The sequence below is a fragment of the Scyliorhinus canicula genome, chromosome 11 (genome assembly GCF_902713615.1).
Source record: "Scyliorhinus canicula chromosome 11, sScyCan1.1, whole genome shotgun sequence".
NCBI classification, from domain to species: Eukaryota; Metazoa; Chordata; class Chondrichthyes; order Carcharhiniformes; family Scyliorhinidae; genus Scyliorhinus; species Scyliorhinus canicula.
The window spans coordinates 28,708,465-28,734,221 of NC_052156.1; the positions used below are offsets into that span (position 1 = coordinate 28,708,465).

Here is a 25,757-nt window from a genome sequence, read left to right on the forward strand (position 1 = left end):
TGTTATTGCATGAAAGTAAACAGTGTATTTGCTTAAATGAATCAAATGTACACATTTCCATTGTGGCGCTTTCTAAATTTCTAAATGGGTCACGCCAGAGAGTGCCTGGGGTTGTAAAATGGGCGTTAATGTCCCACCTCCCCATTGACTACTTTACCCCCTACTTTTGGTATCCTATCCAAAACAAAATTTAGTCACCCGGCGAAATATTAAAATCCATGCATTGCCAAGGGAATGTAAGATTCATGTTATCTTCTGTGCGCATTGAATTAGTTAAAATAGGGGGAGAGAGAATACCGTGGCGCAAGACAGGCGTTACATTGTTTTCCGAGGACTTACGACAACGGGAAATACGGTAAAGGCTGTTCTGCGCCTCCCCCAGGCAGAAATGAGTTGCTTTGAATGGATGGAAGTGATTTCTGTGGGGAAACCTAACCAAAAGTGATTAGAAATTCGTGCACCTTCAGTTTGATCCGTCGACATCTCGGAGGGACCCTTGAGTCGATTGTTCAAAGGTATGTAATTTACAATAATCGTATGTATTAACTGTGAAACAAACGTGCCGCAAAAGAAAGCAATAGGCAGAATTACAGTGAGCATTGAACATCATTGCATGCAATGGACACAATGATCATTTACGAATCTGGTGTGTAGTTTTAAAACATTCGTTGTGTGAAGTACCGAATAACAAGAGCAATGATTTTTTTTTAAAACTTGTTTTGCAATTCAGTCAAAACAATTTTCGCAGACTGAAAAAGATGGAAATTATTTGCAGTACATTGGTTGTATTAGCTTGCACACTTACTTGAAATGATGGACTGTTGTTTAAAACAGGTTTGGATGAAGAAAAACAAACCTGCCTCTTTCTAATATAATGGATTGTGCTGTGGAAAGCCCATTATCTAAATATGATTAAGAAGGCAATTGGAGTTATTTGGGGTACGACTAATGCGAACCTTGAAGATAAAATGCTGCTGGATAACATTTAGACAAGGAACTGCAGCCAAAGAAATAAAGTAATGGATGAAGTTGGAAGGGGGTTGGGAGAAGTGTCAGAGGCATTGGGTTGGCTGAGGTTCCATATTCTCAATGCGACCAAAAGCGACCTTTCCATTTCTGCAGACAACTTGATTGTTTCACATTTGTTGGAATTTTAATCCTTAAATTCCTCACTCGCGTAGTTCCCTGAAACACATCAAATGCCAACTCTCCGATGACCAAGGCAGTGGGCACCGTCTTGCGTTGCTTTAGTAATAAGGCAGTCTGTTTGTTATTACTTAAAGGCTCGTTAAAATGGACTTTCTTCTATTTTTGGTCATCTTTAAACTTGAGAATGCTTTGGTCAATTCTGTTTCTCGCGCCCACCCACACAAGACTAGAAGTTCCTCTGCGGGTGCAAGATGCTGAGTTGGCCCATTCTACACCAATTCCCACTGACAGTTTACTTAACATTTCCTGGGAATCTCCATTAGAATGCAGGAAAGTGTAAAACCCGTGCAGAGTCCAAGGAAAACGCCACACTCACACGCAGATAAAGTCCCAATGAGCTTAAGGACCAGTTGTGCAGATCAGGAATTTGGGGAACCTGCAATCGGGAACGTTTTCCCCGATTGTTCATGAGATTTGTGCATTCCACAAGAACACAGCCAAAGGAATAGAAAATCTGAAGCAGGTCTTCACAGAATCACAACAGTGCAGAAGGAGGCCATTTGGCCCATCAAGTCTGCACCAAACCTATGAAAGAGCCCCCCTATCCCCTTAACCCCACCTAACCTTTGGACTCTAAGGGACAATTTAGCATGGCCAATCCACCTAACCTGCACATCTTTGGACTGTGGGAGGAAACCAGAACAACCGGAGGAAACTCACGCAGACATGGGGAGAACGTGCAGACAGTTACCCGAGGCTGGAATTGAACCCGGGTGCCTGACACTGTGAGGCAGCAGTGCTAACCTCTGTGCCCCCTGATGGAACCATCAATTCAGCGAACACGGGTAGTTGGATCTGAACAGAGGCTTTAATACACTTACCATAGAGCCAGCCTATTCGTCGTTGAACTTCAGGTAAACTGGCAGGCTGGCTCTAAGGCACTGATCTTTATACATCAGTCCCGGGGGGGGGGAGGAGTCCTGTGCGGAGCCAAGGGAGGAGCCCAGTACAAACTCTCGTGTACCCCCAGAGCGACTCCCCCTGGTGGTCGGATAGTGCAACTGCACTTACAATGGGTAGATAACGAACATATATACATGGAGTGATATTGGCAACTATATATAGTGTGAATCACATTCACCACATTCACCCCCTGTTAAAAAAAAAATCAAGTCCGGCGGGGGTGATGGCTCAAAGAGTCAGTCTGTCCGGTGGACGAATTGTCCGTTTTGATCTGCGGAGCACCGGGGTTGCAGCCTCTTGCGGTGGCTGGGCGGGCGTCGAGGCCTGGGGTATGGTTGCCGGCTCTGGGGCAAGTCTTGTCTGAGCCTCATACACCTCCTGGTCGAATGGAGACTAGGGGCACGGGGGGGGGGGGGGCTGGTGCTGGCGCTCGGGACTGGTGGGGTGAGCTCACAGAATCGGGGGCACAAGGGGGCGGCCGCATAGGGATCTCGGAAAGGAGTTCCTCGGTGGGGATAGATGGGGGGCTGGATCCAGCGGGTGCCAGGTCCCGGAGGGATACTGTGTCCTGGCAACCGTCTGGAAACCGTACTGAGGGTTGGAATGAAGCAGGGGCAACTTTTCAACAATGGGGTCAGTCTTGTGCGCCCTGACGTGCTTCCTTAGGAGAACGGGGCCTGGCGTCCTCAGCCACGCCGGAAGTGAAACCCCTGTGGTAGTGCCCCTGGAAAAAATGAAGAGCCACTCGTGGGGGGGGTTTGGTTGGTAGCTGTACAAAGGAGGGATCTAATTGCGTGGAGCGCGTCAGGGAGGACTTCCTGCCATTGGGAAACTTGGAGCTTCCTGGACCTGAGGGTCAGTAGGACGGCCTTCCAGACCGTTGCGTTCTCCCTCTCCACCTGTCCGTTCCCCCTGGGGTTGTAACTGGTATTCCTGCTCGAGGCGATGCCCTTGTCGAGCAGGTACTGACGCAGCTCGTCACTCATAAAGGACGCACCCCGGTCGCTGTGCACGTAGCTGGGGAAACCGAACAGGGTGAAGACACTATGCAGGGCCCTAATGACTGTGTGGGAGGTCATATCGGGGCATGGGATGGCGAAGGGGAATCGGGAGAACTCGTCAATAATGTTAAGGAAGTAAATGTTTTTGTTAGTGGAGGGGAGTGGCCCTTTGAAATCGATCGCAAGGCATTCAAAGGGCCTAGAAGCCTTGACCAGGTGGGCCCTGTCTGGTCTATAGAAGTGCGGTTTGCATTCCGCACAGATCGGGCAGTCCCTGGTGACCGCTTTTACCTCCTCGTTGGAGAAAGGCAGGTTTCGGGCTCTGATGTGTGGGTGAGCCGGGTGACCCCTGGGTGGCAGAGGTCATCGTGGATGGCTTTTAGGCGGCTGACTTGCGCGCTGGCGCTTGTCCCGCGGGATAGGGCATCCGAGGGCTCGTTGAGCTTCCCCGGTCGATATTTGATATCGTAATTGTAGGTGGAGAATTCAATCCTCCACTGAAGAATTTTGTCATTTTTAATTTTGCCCCTTTGTGAGTTGTCGAACATGAAGGCGACCGACCGTTGGTCGGTAATGAGGGTGAACCTCCTACCTGCGAGGTAGTGCCTCCAGTGTCGGATAGCCTCCACGATGGCTTGTGCTTCCTTCTCGACTGAGGAGTGTCGGAATTCTGAAGCGGATAGGGTACGGGAGAAAAATGCAATGGGCCCCCCTGCCTGATTTAAAGTGGCTGCTAGCGCTACCTCTGAGGCGTCGCTCTCAACATGAAAGGGAGTGGATTCATCCACCGCCCGCATGGCTGCTTTGGCGATGTCGTCCCTTATGCAGCTGAAGGCCTGGCACGCCTCAGCAGACAGGGGAAATAGTGGGGCCTTGAAGAGTGGGCGGGCTTTGTCCGTATATTGGGGGACCCACTGGGCGTAGTACGAAAAGAGCCCCAAGCACCGTTTGAGGGCCTTGGGGCCATGGGGGAGGGGTAGTTCTAAGAGGGGGCGCATGCGGTCCGGGTCTGGGCCCAGTACTCCGTTCTCCACGACGTAGCCAAGGATGGCTAGTCTGTTTGTGCGGAATACGCATTTCTCCTTGTTATATGTAAGGTTTAATTTTTGGGCCGTCTGGAGAAAACGGTGGAGGTTGGCGCCGTGGTCCTGCTGGTCATGGCCGCAGATGGTAACATTATCCAGATACGGAAACATGGCCCGCAGCCCGTACTGGTCTATCATTCGGTCCATTGCTCGTTGGAACTCCGAAACCCCGTTAGTGACGCCGAAGGGAACTCGGAGGAAATGGAAGAGGTGGCCATCGTCCTCGAACGCCGTGTAGTGGCGGTCTTCCGGGCGGATTGGGAGCTGGTGGTATGCAGACTTCAGATCCACCGTGGAAAATACCCGATATTGGGCGATCTGGTTTATCATGTCTGCAATTCTGGGGAAGGGATACGCGTCTAGGAGCGTAAAGCGATTTATGGTCTGGCTATAATCGACGACCATGCGGAATTTTTCCCCGGTCTTGACGACCACCACCTGAGCTCTCCAGGGACTGTTACTGGCCTCTATGATCCCCTCACTGAGCAGCCTTCGGACCTCCGTTCTGATAAATACCCTATCCTGCAGGCTGTACCGCCTGCTGCGGGTGGCTACCGGTTTGCAATCCGGGGTGAGGTTGGCGAAGAGAGATTGGGGGGGCGATGCGCAGAGGGCAGCACGGTAGCATGGCGGTTAGCATAAATGCTTCACAGCTCCAGGGTCACAGGTTCGGTTCCCGGCTGGGTCACTGTCTGTGCGGAGTCTGCACGTCCTCCCCGTGTGTGCGTGGGTTTCCTCCGGGTGCTCCGGTTTCCTCCCACAGTCCAAAGATGTGCGGGTTAGGTGGATTGGCCATGCTAAATTGCCCGTAGTGTCCTTAAAAGTAAGGTTAGGGGGGGTTGTTGGGTTACGGGTATAGGGTGGGTACGTGGGTTTGAGTAGGGTGATCATTGCTCGGCACAACATCGAGGGCCGAAGGGCCTGTTCTGTGCTGTACTGTTCTATGTTCTATGTTCAAGGCTGCAGATAGTGAGTGGGGGCAGGGGCCCGCCGAAGCTGAGGGTTAGACTCTTGAGGTTACATTGGAAATCCAAGCCTAAGAGGAGTGGCGCGCAGAGGTCGGGCAAGACATACAGTTTAAATTTGGAATAGCTGGCGCCTCGAATCGTTAGCGTTGCTGTGGTGCGGCCTTGGATTTGGATGGAATGGGAGCCCGAAGCGAGGGCGATAGTTTGGTTGACGGGATAAATAGGGAGGGAACAGCGTCTTACCAGCTCTGGGTGTATGAAGCTCTCTGTGCTCCCGGAGTCGAAGAGGCACGACGTGTCGTACCCGTTGATCTGGACCTCCGTCATCGTATTTCTCAGATGCTTGGGGCGAGATTGGTCGAGGGTGACTGCGTTGAGTTGCAGGCCGCATGGTGGGTGCCCGGGGGAGTCGAACTCTTCCGATCGGGTATCCTGTCGAGTAGATGCCGCTGTTTACTGGCGAGCTTGATGCAGGAACATTGCGCTGAGTTGCGGGCCATGTGGTGACTGCTCGGGGAGGTCGTACTCCTCCGATGAGCTGTTTGAGTCTGGGGATGCAGCTAGGGCCCGTGGATCGCACGAGGAGGGTGGTGATGAAGATGGCGTCCAAGATGGCGGCCCCCATGAATCGCACGTGGCCGGCCGCATGGTGGAGGTTTGCCAAGATGGCGGCCCCCATGGATCGCACGTGGCGGGAGGGGGCGGAGCCTGAGCGTAGGCCGCAGCGTTTCGGGCCCCGCGGGCCTGCTGGTGCTGGGGGCGATGTTTTTGGACTGTTGGGGTGCTGAGGGCTGGGGCCCTTCTGCCGAGGCACACTCTAGCATAGTGGCCTTTCTTCCCGCAGCTGCTGCAGGTCGTGGATTGGGCTGAGCAGTGCTGCCGCGGGTGCTGGCTTTGTCCACAGAAGTGGCAGGCTGGAGCAGTTGAATAACTGGTTTGGCAAGCTGAGTAGCTGGCTGGGGAAGCTGAGTAATTAGCTGGAGCAGCTGAATAGCTTGAGTAGTTGACTGGGACAGTAGGGCGACCGGCTGTGGCAGCGCGATAGCTGGGGGGCCTTGCGGCACAGGCTTGGGGGGTCCTCAGGTCGGCGGCCCATGCGGGGATAGCAGGGTCCGCAGGAAACGAGTTGAGGCTGCGGAAGGAAACTTCCATTGTGACAGCAGCCTCTACGGTAGTCTCTCCTGGGACCCATTTTCGAATAGTCTCTGGCGTACATAGCTAGATCGAAGGCCCGCTACAAAAACATCCCGCACAGCACGCTCCCTATGTTCGGCCGCGGTTACGGCCTGGTAATTGCAGTCATTTGAGAGATTGTTCAACTCGCGTGCAAATTCAGCTAGAGTTTCAGTAGACCGTTGTCGGCGAGTCGTGAACACATGGCGGGCAAAGACCTCGTTCATGGGCCTAATACACATTTTGTCCAAAATCGCCAGCGCTGCAGTGTAGGAACCGGCTGGATTTAGTTGTGTCGAAATTCTGTGGCTTACCCTCGCGTGCAGTAGGCTGAGCTTTTGTTCCTCCGTAGATTCAGCGGTGCTGATTTCGGCCAGGTAGGCCTTAAAACATTTCAGCCAGTGGCAGAAGGTTTCTTTCGCCTCTGCATCCTGCGGATCGAGTTCTAGACGTCCTGGTTTTAGAGCGGATTCCATGCTTTACTTCGGTAGCTTCTTAAGTGTATTAAATTGATGGAACCATCAATTCAGCGAACACGTGTAGTTGGATCTGAACAGAGGCTTTAATACACTTACAATAGAGCCAGCCTATCCGTCGTTGAACTTCAGGTGAACTGGCAGGCTGGCTCTAAGGCTGGCGGAGCCAAGGGAGGAGCCCAGTACAAACTCTCGCGTACTCCCAGAGCGACTCCCCCTGGTGGTCGGATAGTGCAACTGCACTTACAATGGGTAGATAACGAACATATATACATGGAGTGATATTGGCAACTATATATAGTGTGAATCACATTCACCACACCCCCGTGCTGCCCTTGTGAGAACAAAGAACAAAGTGAGGGTTTCTTTCGTAAAATTACTCGTAGTGCACGAAAACACCAGCAAAGTTACATAAATCCAGAACAAGCTGCTGAAATAACGGGGGGGGGGGGTCAGCTGAAGGAAATGGGAAGGTCAGGGATGGGTTATAAAGTGGGGAATATTAAATTACAAATATGCCACGGAACAATAATAATCTTTATTAGTGTTACAAGTAGGCTTACATTAACACTGAAATGAAGTTACTGTGAATAGTCCCTAGTCGCCACACTCCGGCACCTGTACGGGTACACGGAGGGAGGATTCAGAATGTCCATTTCACCTAACAGCACATCTTTCGGGATTTGTGGGAGGAAACCGGAGCACCCGGAGAAAACCCACGCAGAAAAACAAAAGACCAAGAGTGGGAATGGTAGTGGTAAAGGAACAAAACACTGGCCCAGAGTAGATTTTAAAAGCAGGAAAAGGGTCAACGCTGCGTGAAAGCAAAACAGGAGAAGAAGGTACAGACTGGCACTAGGGAAAAGTACAAAATCGAGGACCGGGTTCGTGGTCTGAAGTCGTTGAAATCAATGCCGAGTCCAGAAGCTGTAAAGTGCCGACTAAAAAATGTGGTTCAGTTCCTTCAGTTTGCATTGGAAGTCCTTAGAACATTGTAGCCAGCCAAGGACAGGAATGTGAGTGTGAGAGCAAGATGGTGAACTGAAATGACAAGTCACTAGAAGGTGAGGGTCATGCTTACAGGCTGAATGGAGGTGTTCTGCAGGCGGTCACCCAGTCTGCGTTTCATCTCCCTAATGCTGAGGAGGCCACATTGTGAGAAATGAATACCTGGAAGGAATGAGTTTGTTCCCTGCTGCAGCTGAAAATCTGGACATAATTTGAAGGTGAACTTTGTCTAGTTGAACTTCCGGACACATTAAACATGTGGCTCTATAGCTTGCAGCAGGCCTTTATTGTGGGGAGATGTGGTCAGGCGGTTAAGTTGTTTGCGGACTGGAGAAATGTATATGGCGGAGTTCCCCAGGGGCCAGTGTTGGAACCTCCTGCCCTTCCTTATATATATCTTAATGACCTAAACCTTGGCGTTCAGGATACAATTTACAAAATTTGCTGATGATACAAAACTTGGAAGTATTATGAACTGTGAGAGGGATGGTGTAAAACTTCAAAAGGAAATGACCGGTTGGTGGAATGGGTGGCAGATTAAAGTTATGCAGAAAATTGTGAAGTGATTCGTTTTGACAGGAGGAATGCAGAGAGGTAATATAAAATAAATAGTACAATTCAGAAGGAAGTGAAGGAGCAGAGAAACTTGGGTTTATATGGGCATAAATCATTGAAGATGGCAGGGCAGGCCATGGAGAGCAGTTAATAAAACATATGGGGCTGGATTCTCCGCACCTCCGTGCCAAAATTGCGATTAGCGTGGGGGCGAAGAATGGACGTTTACGCCGAAATCCAGTCTGATGCCGCTCCCGCGATTCTCGCGCGTGATGTCTACGCAATGCGGGTAGGGGGGCATTGACAGAGGCCCTCATGGTGATTCTGTGAGGAAAACTGGCCGAGTACCTGACGGTGTGGTTCTAACCACGTTTTGCCTGTCGGGAATGGCCGGTGGCAGTTGCGGACTTAGTTGCGTCTGCTCTTCTGGGGCGCTGGTGGATCTTTCACTTGGGGGAGCCTCACAGACAGCCAGGCAAGTGATCGAGTGGCACCGATCCACCGGCGCACACAATCTTGGGGGGGGGGGGGGGGGGGGTCTACTTCATTCACCATTGTCCGCAGTGTGAGTCCGCCATGTCGTACATGGCGGCCACATGGATTCCCGACCGGAGGTGTAGGGCTCCATATCCGCAGCCAGAGCTGCAAGGAGCACTCCCGGGCACTGCTAGCCCCCTGCAGGTAGGAAAATCACTCTGGACTATCTTAAGGAGAAGTCCAGAGTGAAACACCCGCGTTTTGATGCTGGTGTGGGGGCATAGCCCCATTATTGGTGCCCATGGCTTTATCAATAGGGTTACAGAGTACAAAAGCAAGTAGGTTGTTGGCCTCAACTGGAGTATTGGGTCCAGTTCTGGGCACCATGCTTTATGAAGAATATGAAGGCATGAGAGAGAGCACAGAAAAGATTCATGGGAATGATTCAGGGATCTGCGCAAGAACAATCAGGAAGACAGGATATGCCACCTTTTTTGCCATATGTTAAATTTTTGTTTGAATATTTTAGTTCAGTTTTTAACATTTTGTACGTAAAACAAAACAATGCAAAACATCAAGAACAGAACCCCCTCGCACTCTCCACCCCACCCCCGGGGACTGGACTCCAAATCCACATGCAAGATCACCGACATGTGCTGAAAAATTACATCTAAAATTAACAGCAATGTTCTCCTACTTCAGGTAGGACAAGTGCATATGTACGTAATTGGCCGGACATATGTCGCATCGCTCACATCCATATGTCCTTATGGTAAGTTTGAAGTGTCCAGTTTGAATGTTAGTTAATGGTTGGTTAGGGGGCAGTCAGATGGGTATTGAGTAGAAGGGTGCAGTGGGTAGTGGGGGTGCTCAGCATGGATCATGGATATGATTGGGTGGTGTGCAGTTGTGGGGTTAGTAGGGGCTGTTTTTCTAACATCTCCTGGGTAAGTACCACAGAATTGTCCAACGTTGGACCTCCGTTGATGGGGATGTGCTGAGTAGTCACACATCAGGTGGCTCTCCTCCGTAAGACAGTAAAATAGGTAGTTTATGTGAATTTTGCGCACAAAATCGAGCCTAAACATCCCCTCAGCCTCAACGACAAGATACACAGCAAAAATGTCAGGAAGCAGCAGCTCCAGAAGCTGCAGGGACACCACAAACTGAAGCAAAGGACAAGAGCAGTGAGCAAGCGGGTCAGCGGACCCACGAGGCAAGGGGTCCCTGGCCATCCCTGAGAGAGGAGACCGGCAACCCAAAAAGCCATATAATGGAGCTGGAAAAGGCATCGACGGACCAGAGCATCCAAATCGTCGCCCTGGAGGCCAAAATCAAGAGGTTGGTGGCGATCCCGGGGGGCCTGAAAGGGAAGGTTGAGGACCAAGAAAATTAGTCGATGCAGCAGAACATAAGAATAGTAGGCCTGCCAGAGGGAATCGAGGGCAGGGACCCGACTGACTATGTGGTCCAAATGCTGGGAAACCTGGTAGGGAGGGGCAGCTTCCCCAAGCCACCAGAGATCGATGGGCCTCACAGGTCGTTCTGACAAAAACCCAAGGTGGGGGAGCAGCCAAGAGCAGCACCGGCCAAGCTACAAAAGTACCAGTACAAGGAAAGGATCCTTCCCTGGGCCAGACAGATGAAGGCTTGCAACTGGGAGGGACCTAAAATCAGAATCTACCAGGGCATTGGGGCAGACTTGGCAAAGCGCAGAGCAGAATTTCATCAGGCTAAGTTGGCCATATACAAAAACAAAATTAAATTCAGGATACCCAGCCAGACTCTGGGTAACATATCGGGGCAAGGAACATTATTTTACTGCCCCTGCAGAGGTGGACGAGTTCATCCTTAAGAACAGTTTGGACAGACAGCAATGAGGATGGCACAGAGGAGGCAGAGGAAATCCATGGACAACTTTATACATGACCCTAGTGAGACCGCATTTGGAGTATTGTGTGCAGTTCTGGTCACCTCATTATAGGAAGGATGTGGAAGCATTGGAAAGGGTGCAAAGGAGATTTACCAGGATGCTGCCTGGTTTGCAGGATAGGTCTTATGAGGAAAGGTTGAGGGAGCTAGGGCTTTTCTCTTTGGAGCGGAGGAGGATGAGAGACGACTTAATAGAGGTATATAAGATGATGAGGGAGATAGATAGAGTGGACGTTCAGAGACTATTTCCTCGGGTGGATGTAGCTGTTACAAGGGGACATAACTATAAGATTCAGGGTGGGAGATATAGGGGGGATGTCCGAGGTAGGTTCTTTACTCCGAGAATGGTTAGGGTGTGGAATGGACTGCCTGCTGTGATAGTGGAGTCGGACACTTTAGGAACTTTCAAGCAGCTATTGGATAGGCACATGGAGCACACCAGAATGACAGGGAGTGGGATAGCTTGATCTTGGTTTCGGACAGTACTTGACACAACATCAAGGGCCGAAGGGCCTGTTCCGTGCTGTACTGTTCTATGTTCTATGTTTGCGCGGGACTGCATCACCTCACTATGAACAGGGAAACCAGCCCATAGTCAGTTGGGGTAAGTACAGCAGAGTGCAGGAAAGGGCGAGGAGGAAACAGTGGGAACAGCCGCAGAGTGGGCACAGGAGGGGTCAGACTGACCCTGGGAGGTTGGGGGGGGGGGGGGGCATCACACTATAGGAAAGCTAGCGTCAGCAGGTATGAGTGAGAGGGGGGAGTCCCGGAGCGCAGGGGCCCAGCCACATGGTGAGAACAGTGACCGTGGCCATTTTGGAGGCCCCCTAACAAAGGGAAACCCCGGAGTGCAGGGGCGCATCCACAAGGTAAGTATGGTTGATTCTGCAGAAATTGGGGGGCAGAAACCCTCATCAGGGTATTCACCTGGAATGTCAGGGGACTGTCCCAGGGAAAAGATCCAGAGTCTTCGCCCACCTGAAAAGTATGAAAGTTGACATAGTCTTCCTCCAAAAGATGCACCTGAGAGAGGACCGACTGTGGGTAAGAAAGGGCTGGGTGGGACAGGCCTACCATTCCTACTGTAGGACGAGAGTTAGCCATACTGATAAGTAAGAGGATGGTGTTTACTGCGACAAAGGCAGTTACTGGGGATGGTACATCATGGTCTGCGGTGTCCTGATGAACGTGTACGCTCCCAACTGGGACAACACCATGGTGCACATCGCCGATATAGGTACGTACTGACTGGTCATGGGGCGTTACTTTAACTGTGTCCCGGACCCACTGACGGACAGGTCGAACCCCAGAACTGGGAAAATGTCAGGCATGGCTAGAGAACTGGGAACATTTATGGAGCAGATGGGGCAGTGGACCCATGGCGGTCCATGCACCCAGGTGAGAAGGAATTCTCGTTTTTCTCGGCAGTACACAGGGTTTATATCCGCATTGTTTTCTTTGTAGTGGGGACCAGAATTGAACACTCCAAGGTTACTCCCATTGCCCCCATTCTTATTTGCCCTGTCAATCAAACTGCTCGCGATTGCTCTGAGTGGCGAGAAGCTGGAAGTGAATCCAAAGAGTAGACCGAGAATACAGAGTCTCGCTGTATGCGGTTGGCCTGCGCTTCTACACCTCGGACCCACAAAGCCACATAGAAGGAATCATGAAACGTTTGAGAGAGTTTGGAGCCTTCTCAGGCTACAAACTCAACCTGAGCAAGAGTGAAGCATTCCCTGTGAACCCGAGGGTAGGAGGACTGTGGGAGAAAACCGGAGCACCTGGAGGAAACCCATGCAGACACGGGGACAACGTACAAACTCCACACAGACAGTGTCCCAAGTCAGAATTGAACCCGGGTCCCTGGCGGTGTGAGACAGCAATGCTAACCACTGTGCCACCATGTTGCCCCTAAAGGATGGCCCTCCCGGCCACTGCTAAGGCAGTGCTCCCATCCCCGCCAATAAAAACTCAACAAGCCCAGTGGTGGGTACCCACCCTCAGAACCTGGAACCAGATGAGGCAGCACCTCGACTTGCTGGCTATCCGAGGGTCGGAGGATGGCTTCCACAAAGCGTGGGGCTATTCACCAACTTGTTCGAGGCCAACAACCAATACAACAGGGAGAGGGGGGCACTCGGGAGCCCACAAAACTGCAAGGAACGGATCGGGAAGGGAGGGGGGAGAATGGCTGGGGAGGCCAGAGTTAGAGGAGGGGGAGGCTGGAAAACAACCAAAATAAATATCAGCGGGCCCAGGGAGAGGCCACAAGAAACAGAACCCCCCCCCCCCCAAAAAAAAACACTGAAAGCTAAGTGAAGGGGGGAAGAAAGCAAAAAGTAACTGAAGGTGGGAGAAAAGGGGAAGGAGGGGTGGGACCAATCGATGAGAGGGGGTAAGGGGAAATCACTCCACAAACATAAATATAAGGTAACTGCCCACTGTGTGATAAGCGGTGCAGAAAACTATCTGGAAACAACAAAATGAGGGGGTGGGGGGGGAGATGGGAACAAGGGATGGAAGGAGGGTGGGTCGGCACAAAGGGAAATGTCATGTATGTTGTAACCGATGCACATACCCTTTGTTGAATGTCCAGTGTACAAAATGCAAAGACGTCAATAAAAACATTTTTTTAAAAAAGAATTGTCCAAAGTCTTTGACTCCAGAGACTTCCACAGAAGGTCCAGGAGAGCAAGGGGATTGCCCATTAGAAGTTAAAACTTCCTGGACAATTCACGTGTCAGGATTTCCACAGGGTCCCAACACACAGAATTTATCGATTGTATGGTGTCCGACAATCCAGAGACTGGAAGTTTTGGTCCATTATATTAGAAAATATCGTTGTTCATGTTTCTCCTCGCTTGTTCATGCGATGTGGGTGAGACCAGTATTTATCGCTCCTGCACACCAAGGTAGGATGAGCCACGTTCTTGAACTGTTGCAGACCATGAGGTGTAGGTACACTCAGTCAGTGCTGTTAGGGAGGGACGTCCAGGATTTCGACGCTGCCACAATGAAGGAACAATGACATATTACCAAGTCAAGGTGGCATTGCCATGTACACATTCCCATGTATTCTGCGCCCTTGTTCTTTGAGCAGGTAGAGGTGACAGTTTGAAATATGAGATCGAAGAAGCCATGGCAAGTTGCTGAACATTCTGAACAAAAGTCATACTGGACTCGAAATGTTAACTCTGTTTCTCTTGCCGCAGATGCTGCCAGACCTGCTGTGTTTTTCCAGAATTTTCTGTTTTTATTTCAGGTATTAAGCAATGCGCCCATCAGATGGGTGAGTTTGTCATGGACAGTTTCTTAGCGTGGCAGTGGTGACAGGTGATTGCCCCTTTCGCACTGAGTACAATTGAGGAAAGACTACCCTGGGGATACGGTGGCCCAATGGTATTGTCACTAAGTGAAGGATACTGTTTTGGGGACCCAGTTTTGAATCCGACCATGGCAGATGGTGAAATTTCAATTCAATAACAATCTCATAGAATTTACAGTGCAGAAGGAAGCCATTCGGCCCATCGAGTCTGCACCGGCTCTTGGAAAGAGCACCCTACCCAAGGTCAACACCTCCACCCTATCCCCATAACCCAGTAACCCCACCCAACACTAAGGGCAATTTTGGACACTAAGGGCAATTTATCATGGCCAATCCACCTAACCTGCACATCTTTGGACTGTGGGAGGAAACCGGATCACCCGGAGGAAACCCATGCACACACGGAGAGGATGTGCAGACTCCGCACAGACAGTGACCCAAGCCGGAAGCGAACCTGGGACCCTGGAGCTGTGAAGCAATTGTGCTATCCACAATGCTACTGTGCTGCCCCAAATTCTATGATAATCTGGGATTAAAGTTCTAATGATGACCATGAAGTCATTGTCGATTGTTGTAAAACCCATCTGATTTACTAATGCCCTTTAGCGGAGGAAATCTGCTGTAATTTCCTAGTGTGTCCGAACCAACTAAGGTTGTGTCATATTTAGCATTGAAAAGTGACAACAGTTACACTTACAAATATACAGGTGTAGCATTGAAACACTGTAATTTTTATGATAAGAGTTATTATTCGACAGTAAGAGAACTTGCTAAAGAAGGCAATTGAAGAAAGATTAGAGCAGGGGTGGGCAAACTACGGCCCGCGGGCCGCATGCAGCCCGCCAAAGGTATTTCTGCGGCCCGCCAAGTCATTAAAAAAAAAAAAAAAATTTCTTTAAAAAAAAATTTTTTAAAAAAAAAATTTTTTTTTAAAGGTTAATGGGTGGGGGGGCTGTTGGGTTACTTACTGGTATAGGGTGGATACGTTGACTTGAGTAGGGTGGTCATTGCTTGGCACAACGTCGAGGGCCGAAGGGCCTGTTCTGTGCTGTACTGTTCTATGTTCTATATGAGGCGCCCAGAATCATAACCGGGTGAAGTAATTATTTTACTTAACATACTATGCGGCCCTTTGTGAATTGTGAATTTCTGAATGCGGCCCTTGCACGGAAAAGTTTGCCCACCCCTGGATTAGAGGGATGCAGACAAAGGGCAGGATTTTCTGGCCTGGAAAATTGGTTAATGGTGAGCCGCAGGAATACACACTGGGGAAGGCGGGGGGGGGGGGGGGGGGGGGGGGGGTGCGAGCGAGGGGGAATTCACCTCTTGAGAGGGAGAAAGGGAATGATGATGTTAGAGAATTTGAATTCGCAAATGGGAGGCTGAAACGAGAAACTGAAGAGGAAATGTGTAAGACCATAAAAGTGTGGGATATTAGTTGCAGACCAGCCCTGATATAGTAAGAAGTCTTACAACACCAGGTTAAAGTCCAACAGGTTTATTTGGAGTCACCTAGCTTTCGGAGCGTAGCTGCTTCATCAGGTGAGCTACGCTCTGAAAGCCAAATAAACTTGTTGGACTTTAACCTGGTGTTGTAAGACTTCTTACTGTGCCCACCCCAGTCCAACACCAGCACCTCCACATCATGGCAGCCCTTACATAGATCATCACTACTATTTTAATAATGCATTTGGCCATGCAGTCTGATTTCAAAGATTTTGTTGCGTTTTCAATTCCAAATTGTTGTGTGGGCCTCAACAGATTTGGTTTACAACAGGTAATTACCTGGGCCAAATCACAATGTGGATTGACAGCTCCAAGATCTCAAATGGAATGAGATGCAGGTGATTTAGAATCACTGGGTGAGGAAACGGATCAGTCAATGGATTTTAGCTTGGCCAGGCTAAATTGCCCTTAGTGTCCAAAATTGCCCTTAGTGTTGGGTGGGGTTACTGGGTTATGGGGATAGGGTGGAGGTGTTGACCTTGGGTAGGGTGCTCTTTCCAAGAGCCGGTGCAGACTCGATGGGCCGAATGGCCTCCTTCTGCACTGTAAATTCTATGAGATTGTTATTGAATTGAAATTTCACCATCTGCCATGGTCGGATTCAAGTTTATAATGACCGAATAAGTCAACATACGTATTATTAAATGCAGTTTCAGGGTTTGTATCATTGCTTTGGGTTCTCATTCTGCTTCTAATTAGACTGTTCGTTTGGGCAGCTGTGCCAAATTGCACTTTAACTACATTTGAAGTGCTAAGTTTCCCAGGATTGTTCCTCATATTCTGGTGATCATATTCCATAGTTATGTCCAGTTTGTCATCTTGGCTTTAGATAAGACCTCCAAATAAAATGGTTAGCAGTATGCTTTTGAAGTAGTTATGTAGCAATTGCATTGAGTTTTATAAATCTAAATATTTGCAGGGATTGTTTACTGCTCCATAGCTGGACGTAGCAACATGACACACAACTCCTTATTTATTGCTGCATTCCTGTTTATTGTTGTTGATATAGAATTCAGCCAGTCTAACCAAACCGACTTGAGGACGTGAATGTCCTACTTCTGTTCCTTGTGTTCTACAGTTCATAAATAATGGTGCCATGTTCTCTGTAACTGGGGAAAGTTACTGCCATTGATGGAAACATGAAAAAGGATGGCTTTCAGAGATGAGTAGCGAGATACTGTTTTAATGTTTCTATCCAGGCCAAGGAATACTTAGCAGATTAAAGCATTGTAGTGCAAGTGTCCAGCACATACAGGGTTAATGTTGGACTGAGTACGGCACCACCCACACAGTCATGTGACAGACTACATGATCTGCACCCAGGGTCAGTTGAGTGTTGGACAGAACCATGTGTGCCAGCAAGCATTGAGACAGTTCCTGGCATGCACCTTTTACTCTACGTTTATAAATAGTTTGAAGAGTCATTAAAGACTTACAGCTACCCTATGTTTGACTATGAAGGCCTCTACAAGCCTCTTCAGACCTACCAAACTGTAACCAACACCTTACAACAAAAATCACACACATTCACTGAAAATATTGCAGGCATGTGAGTCTGGGAATGTGACTTATTTCACATGAGAAAGAAGGCCAGACATGGATCTAGGATAGAGATCAACTAAAAATGGAGGCAATTTTGTGATGAGACCTGAGTCTCAGATTGTAAAATACCACATATAACTTTTAAAAATGTTCTTGTCAATTGCCTATTCCCTGTGGTGATATGCATCACTGTAAATACACAAGGGGCTAATGTAAATACACGTGGACTAGATAGACACTAGAGAGAGCACCAGAGACATCATGACACACAGACATTCAACCAATAGGCCAGTAAGATAGGACACGACCAATGGGCATTCGCGACACACCCAGAGGTGACACTACCACAGGAGGGCATTACGCCAACCCATATAAAAGGACACCGCACATATGATCTTCCTCTTTCCAGTGGAGACTCTCAGTGAGTACACAGGGTTGATTTGAGACACATCACACCCACCACGTGGATTGTAACAGACTGGTTCGTCAGTCTGAGTAGCTATAGCAGGATTAACAGGAGAGTCGAATCCAAGTAGGAGAATTGTTAACAGCTTAAATAAATGTGTTAAAGCTATCTCCAAGTCTGAACCTTCCTTTGTCAGAGTGCACATCAAGGAAGCAGCTTATGCTAAGTCAAGAGCATAACAAAACATTCCCTTTTCTTCTTAGGCAATCCATCAGTATCGAGGAAGATTTGCTTCCCATCCTAATTGATGGGTTCTGAGATGGCTGAAAAGTTTGATGCGTGATTTGTTAACTCTACCACATGTGGGGCAGGAGGTGCTTGGCGTGGTTGGTAGATGGGCGGTTCAGAGCGTTGTGCGCTCTCTCCAACATCTTGACTTCTCCTCTGCATGTTTTCAATAACTTCTCTCTATGTGCGGTGTCTTCCTAAATGAACCTACTCCATTTTGTTCAGTCACATGCCAGGGACTGCTATGAGTCACAGGGATGTTTGACATCTTCGGGGATGCTTTGAAGACATCGCTAAAATGTTCGCTGTCCTCCTGGGTGTCTCCTGCCATGAACGAGTTCTGAGTAGAGCAATTGCTTTGGCGCATGGAGTCAGACATACGAGCACCATGTCCTACCCAGCAAAGCTGGTTTTGAGTGATTAACTCCTCGATGCTGTGCATGTTGGCTTGAGAGAGAATGCTGCTGCTGGATCGCCTTTCTTGCCACCAGATTTAGAGATTCTTACAAAGGTACCACTGGTGGTACGTCTCCAGTACTTTGCGGTGCCTACTGTAGGCTGTTCAACTGCTACCTGATAAACCATGATCTTCACCTCAAATACTCAAACAATTCCCAACAAGATCACCTAGTAAGCTAAATGCTCCATGTACAGGCTTGGACTAGGGAAGCTCACTAACAGTTTTGGAAAATTGTGGACATCGCACCCGCTGTTACCTGATATGCAACGGTGACTGATCAGGTTCCACACAGTCAGCACTTCATCAGAAAAGTACTTCATTCTTTGGTCTTGAGCAAATGGGATGACCATCATTTTTAGCTTCACCTTCAAACGTCACTTGTCATAGTTACTTTGAATGACCATGCCATTGAATAGTCTTTTCCACTGGCTCTGGTATGAACTTATAAAAAGTTTGCTCACAACACATTTTCAAATTCACTATCTCTGTAAAACAGATTTTGTCTGTATAACTTTCTTCCAGTCAACTCTGCCCTTGATTTGGCATAATTATATTGAAAAACGCTGTCATGTAGAACACAGGAACGTCCATCTCCTCCATTTAATCAAATTAATCATTCAATTAAATAACAGCCAACCTCTATCTTAATTCCATCTACCTGCCTTGATTCATATCCCACATGACATAAAGTTTCCCCAGATTAAAATTGACTATCATAATTGCACATCTTAGTTATAGTATCTGAGGATATAAGCAATACTCAAAAAGCTCTAATGAGAATCTCAGAAAGGTAAGCACTAAATTGTGTTTAATAGAAAGACATTTTTCAAATCACAATGCTTAAATGTTTAATTGAGTTTAAAGAATATCTCCATAGACTATTCAAAATTAATTCACAATATTTTATGGGTGGCACAATGGTTAACTCTGCACCTCACAGCGCCAGGGACCCGGGTTCAATTCCGGCCTTGGGTGACTGTGTGGAGTTTGCACTTTCTCCCCGTGACTGCGTGGGCTTCCTCCGGGTGCTCTGGTTTCCTCCCACAGTCCACAGATGTGCAGGGTAGGTGGGTTGGCCATGATAAAATTGCTGCTTAGCGTCTAAAAGATGTGGATAGGCTGGGTTTATGGGGATGGGGCGGGGGGGATGGGCCTAGGTAGGGTGCTCTTTCAGAGGGTCGGTGCAGACTGGGTGGGCCGAATGGTCTGCTTCTGCACTGTAGGGATTCTATGATTCTAAGAGTTACATTTTCACCTTCATTACCTGGATATTCATCTTTGTCTCTAGAATGGAGCATAGAGGGAAGAGCTAGCAGAAGTGAGAAGAGACAAGGACAGAATACAGCTCACTTTTCTTCCATTTACGTCAATTGAATGGAAATCATGCAAGTTCTGTAATTGTTGTGTAATCGTCCCCACCCAATTTTCACTTCTCTCTTCCATCCAGTTTTTTCTTATGGTAGTAAAAGGAAAAACAAATCCAAGTGTTCGTGCCATTTTATAATGCAGCCACAATCTAGTCATTGTATAAAACCTTTTGTGAGAGGCACATATGCATACGATATGGTGCTGCATCTTAAATCCTGAACTTTTAAACTCTTAAAATTATTCTGTGATGAGCTTCACCAACTATGTGGGAGTAACACTTATTCAACGTGGTTTTCATGACACATACTCAGGCTTAGATATTTGGTATTTCAATCATACATTTAAATGTTTTGGTTACTTTAGCTTCCCCAATAAAAACATCTCCATCTATTTCAAGCTGACATTTCCTGTTTTTGTTTCCAGCCTTTCAGTAAAAAGCACGACTGAGTGACCTCAGCAACCCTGTTTTCTGCGTTATATCACATTAAAGCATTTTCTCCAAATCCCATTTGTCACCACATTCCTACTTTTTTGGATCAGAGAGGAACCAAGTTGATCCAAACCATTTCTACCACAAGCATTCCTGATGATTATAATGTCTACAGTGTCATAAACCACGCTGATGTTATCTGCGAGGGTAATCCGACTTGGAACATGGGGGTGTATAGTTTTATTTTGTTTTGGTTTGAAGAGACAAGTGAAACCCCAGCAAGAATAAATAGCCCAGACATCATGTAACAATTATTAAAGACTATTTATTAAAGTAAGGAAAGGACAAACACACAGGAACAGAACTACTCTGTTCTCAAATAATTACAAAAATATGAATTACTAAACACAGTTTACGTGGAACATACCCCTTATTCCAAAATGTATCTACCACACCTGAGCACCGTAAGACTTCCCTGTTCACCAAACAACAGCCAAATTAAATAACCAGCTTATAATTACCACACAATACAGGGATGATAATCAAGTCTGGGAAACATCTTTTCCTGGTCCAGTGAAGATGTTTAAAACTGCCGTTACAAAGGTTTTCTGCACTGCCTTGGCTAAGCTGCTCGCTGAAATACAAGCTTATCTGCTTCTAAGGCTGATAGGTGTTAACTGCTTGCTTTGCTTCTGATCATCTGGCCAATTATACCTTTGTTTCTCTTCGATTATGCTTTCAATTTGGCTGCTCACACCTATCATCTTCTTTGATTATATATTAAAATATGTATACCTCATTGATCTCTCTAAACATCCAGCAGTTCTTCCTCACAAGCTATTCACATCTGATTTTTATCTAAACTGTGATCGAAGGCTGTTATTAGGAGCGACACATATCATTGGAGCCTTTTGAATACTGTCTCTAGGCAGATTTCTACCTGTTGTTGGATATCTCGTATCCTATTCCGTTTTATTAAATTTGTTTTACTGATGTTGCGAGGCAAATTCATGACAATACAAAGAAAGAGCCTACACTTATATATTGCTTTTATTCACAATACCCTAAAACACTACCCAGCCAATTAATTTATTTTTTTAAGGTTTTGTTTGTTTCATTGGCAAATATACCATTCATAAGAGCTGCCCTTCTAGCTTTGATCCCAGCTCCTCCAGAACCAATCCTTGTGTACCATCTACCCAACACGCCTATCTTGCTGCAATTTGTATACATCAAGGTGCCCCAAACAAAAACTGAAAGAAATGGCTGAAATATTCAGTTTGGTGGTGTTGGTTGAGGGAGAAGTGCTGGCAGGCCACTGAGACACTTTGCTGTTCTTCAAGTAATGCTTTGAGACATTCTGCATCCACCTTCATCGGCAAATGTTTAGCGTAGTGATCTGACACTCTCCTCTAAAACTGTATTAAAACATTTGCCAAGATTATACGCTTGCGTTTGAAGTAGGGCTTTTGGATAATGCACAGCCACATACTGTTGTGTTCAAGTTGACTGTCTGTGCTGTGTCCAGAGCTCAGTCTAATTAGAAAATATGTTCTTTTATTTTTCCAATCCGACTGCTTCCCAGCAGTGTCCTACAACTCTCATCACAGCTTTTAAAGTCAGCGGGGTTTTTGGGGGGGGGAGGGGGGGGGGGCAGTGTTACGCTCTGCAAGGAATTGTACACTAATAATCTTGATTTCCTGGATGGAGTGCACCAAGCCCTGTACAGCCTGTCGCGCAAGTTAATAATGCCTTATTTTTGCAGGTCCTTCTGAAAGCTGAGTAACAGTTGGTGAAGCTTGTATAGGCTTAGATCCCAAAGATCTTTAATTAAAAAGTGTGCATATAAACAATCATTACAGAAAGCAGTGGATAGCCAATGTGATCCATATCATGTGAAATCACATTGCGAAGCTTTACCATTGTCACATGGTAGATCGCCAGCAGAGTTACTCATGAATAGAAGGTTGCGTACCGCAGTTCCATACTTGGAAAAGGAGGAGGAGAATGCAGTGATACTGCAGGAAATCTAAAACATTAAAGCAAAATAAAAGCAGTTCCATGATAGCGTGTCTAGAACTTTACCACCTCTGAGTAGTGATGATATTGTGCGAGTAGAAGATTCAAGCAATTGGTCGAGAAAGGCCACTGTACTTGAACGTACAGACAGAGGATGGGATGGTTTTAAGAAGAAATCATCACGCACTCTTGAAAGCCAGAGAAGACTTTCACAACAGCCAGATGGATGACAAATCTACGTCAGAATCAACATCAGCTGCAATGTCAGACAGTTCAGCAGTTTCTGAGCATGAAAATCTGCAAGTTCTGAGCAGCAAGGTCAAACTTTGAGAAGAACAACCAGAGTCCGAAGAAAACCTGATCGACTCAATTTGTAGATTTAGCTGTTAGACTCACAGGCTCATGATATCACATGTAAATATACTGATGATAATGTATTCATTTATTTCTTCAAAGGAAAGGGGATGTAGTGATATCATGGTTGTGCTGTAATTCACCGACTGACCACTAGGAGTCTCGCTAGTATATAAGGGGATGTTAGAGGCAGGTGACGGCAGACTGGCTGGAGGGAGCTGGAGAGAGAGGTTGCTTGTGCATGATCATACTGTTGTTTTGTATATAGTTAACCCAAAGTTAATGTTAATAAATCATTTGTAGCTTTAACTACAAAGTTATTGTGAAATAAAGCAGGCCATCCGACAAGAAAATTTCACCCACAATCACTTCTAATGGAAAATTCACATTTTATGAATTCTCAATTGAAGCGGACTAATTTTTAATACTTCGAAAGAGAGTGGCTGAAATTTTCCAGGCCTTCACCCCGGCGTGATCTTCTGGTTCCGGTGGAGTGAAAGGAGATTTCAATAGTTCACCGGTCCCGCCATGGAAAAACCTGCAATGGGGCGGGGGGGGGGGGGGGGGGGGGGGGGAGTTGCATGGGAGCTACAAAATTCCGACCAGTGTATATACTTGGGTTACTCTTAAACTGTTTTAAATTTGAAAGCTGTTGTGTGCCAAGTAATGACTCACAGACCTTTGTTTTTCAGACTCGTTTTTTAATATGCCAATCAGGAGTATCGACTCTAACAGAATTACGTGCTCAGGCTGTGTAAACTAGTCTGCCTTGTCCATGATGAATATTACTGCAACATCAATTATACACGTCACAAACTATACAGTGTTTACAACAGAAAACTGCACAAAGGAAGAACTCCTCCAGCAGCGGCCTGCCAAGAAAATTATACTTGGCCTGGCCTTAGCCATTTTATCTTTACTCACTGTCATCATGAATGTTTTGGTGCTGTATGCAGTGAAAAGCGAGAGAAAACTGCAAACTGTTGCAAACATGTACATAGTGAGTCTATCTGTTGCAGATCTGATCGTTGGCATGACAGTCATGCCCCTTAATATTGTGTACCTATTGGAAAACAAATGGAAACTGGGAAGAGTGATTTGCCAATTTTGGCTTTCTATGGATTATATGGCTAGCACGGCTTCAATTTTTAGTCTTTTTATCCTATGTGTGGATCGTTACCACTCCGTTCGTCAGCCGTTGAGATATTTGAAGTATCGGACCAAAACCAGAGGTATTGCAATGATTGCAGGAGCCTGGTTTCTATCACTGACTTGGATCATTCCCATCTTAGGATGGCACATCTTTGCTAATGGAGGTATCAGGACTGTGGCAGACAACACATGTGACACTGAATTTCGTTATGTCACCTGGTTCAAAATTCTTACTGCAGTCCTCAACTTTTACGTCCCATCTATATTAATGCTGTGGTGTTATGCAGAAATTTACATGGCTGTAAGAAAGCACTGCCGGCAAGGAGACAATATCAGGAGACATAAATGCTCCGGTACAGATAGAAAGAATTTCAATGAAAGTGCGAAATTGTCAATGCGCAAACATGAAACATGTCTGAACCAGCAAGGTGAAAATGCACATCTAGACCTCCTGGATTCGGAAGTCAAAGATACATGCAAATTTTCACAGTGCGGCTTTAATTGTTCTGATTTAAAACAAATCAAAACGCCATATACGTTTGAAGATAATGAGAGTATCTCAACTGGAAACACCCAAGACATTGGAGCCTTTTCTATTTCAGCATCAGTGCAACAAATTTCAACTGACTTTTACCATAAGTCACTGTCTCTCAATAAGTCACAAAATCAGCATGTGGAACCAGGCTACAGATCAAATTATATTGTGAAGTCGAGGGAAAATATTACGCTGGATAGTCCTGTCCCCACCACAAAACTGAAGTGTTTTCCAATAAGTGTTCGGTACAGACAAAGAGGTAGCAACACTCAACAAACATACACGACGATAAAAGAACGTAATATGGCTGCAGAGAATTCAGCTGATGACAAATGCAAACTGTCAGACATATCTGATATTCAAACACTCAATAAGGTGCTGCGTCAGTTTGGCTCGATGTCACGTGCAGATCCAGAAGCAACATGCTGGGTTCCTGAATCTGAAGAAACTACAGGAACAGTGGGTGTCAATCAGTTTAAGCAATCGTGGCACAAGTTTTTCTCACGGTCTGTGCAGTACGTACAACGCTTTCTTATAGTAAAAGAGAGAAAAGCTGTCAAGCAATTGGGTTTCATTATGACGGGGTTCATGGTGTGCTGGATCCCCTACTTTGTGACATTTACCGTAATGGCTTTCTGTGATACGTGTGTCAATCACAATTTACATATGTTCACAATATGGCTGGGTTACATTAATTCAACCCTTAACCCATTCATCTACCCTCTTTGTAACAAGACCTTCAAGAAAACTTTCAAGGCCATTCTTCACATTCAAACTTAAATTATACTTTGTGGATTATTAAATGTTTGCTGAGGAAAAAAAATCCTCTCACTGGTTTCATTTTCAAAACCATAAAAACTTAGCAAATTGAAGAATGTCAATTTACTTTATGACTTCTTACCAATTGATTTAGCAATTCTTAAAGATTTTAGCAAATCAGTTGATTAGACATAAATTAAAAATATTTGTAACTATTTCAACAATTCATCAGTGTTAGATGAAGCAAGTATCTGTTGGACCAAAATCTCTGGGGAATGTCACAGTGCCATTTAGTTAATCTACAAAATCAATCCACATGATAGCTGGAGCCATAAGGTATAAACATTGCTGGTGGCGATTTTTCAACATCAATGTAAAGGATTGAGAGATAATTACAAAACAATTTTTTTAAAATCTCGATTCCGTTTATACCTTACATTGTATTGTGTGCACTTTATGACATTTGTGAAATTGACATGGCAACAGCGATTTGTAATTAAGTCCCAAAAAGTGCTGACGAATACATGTCTTTTATTGTTTTTAACTGAAGCTGGGCTATTATAAAAATGATTTTGCTATTCATTAAATGGTGCAGCTTTTAATAAACAGCAAATAGTTTTCTTTTCAGCAGCAATAGAGAAATTTATTTGGGGCATTTAGAAATTGGTTTGAAAAAATCTGTTTCAATAAGCCCGTTTGACTAATCCCACACCACCTCACTGCAACCCAATTGATTTTATTTTTCCCTCAAAAATAAGGCCAGCTGTCTCCAAGATCCGTTTCGTAATCTGCCTTGTAGCTTCTTCTATATTTCTGCAGACCTCGC

At 46.6% G+C, this 25,757-nt stretch overlaps 1 protein-coding gene across 1 annotated transcript; it reads left to right on the top strand.

The window, feature by feature from the left end:
- Window positions 1-289: 289 nt before the first annotated feature.
- Window positions 290-25,552, top strand: hrh1 (histamine receptor H1). The gene is made up of 2 exons (XM_038812654.1): window positions 290-515; window positions 23,178-25,552. The coding sequence occupies exon 2, from the start codon at window positions 23,261-23,263 to the stop codon at window positions 24,950-24,952; it is 1,692 nt and encodes a 563-aa protein (XP_038668582.1). The 5' UTR covers window positions 290-515; window positions 23,178-23,260; the 3' UTR covers window positions 24,953-25,552.
- The last annotated feature ends 205 nt before the right edge of the window (window positions 25,553-25,757 follow it).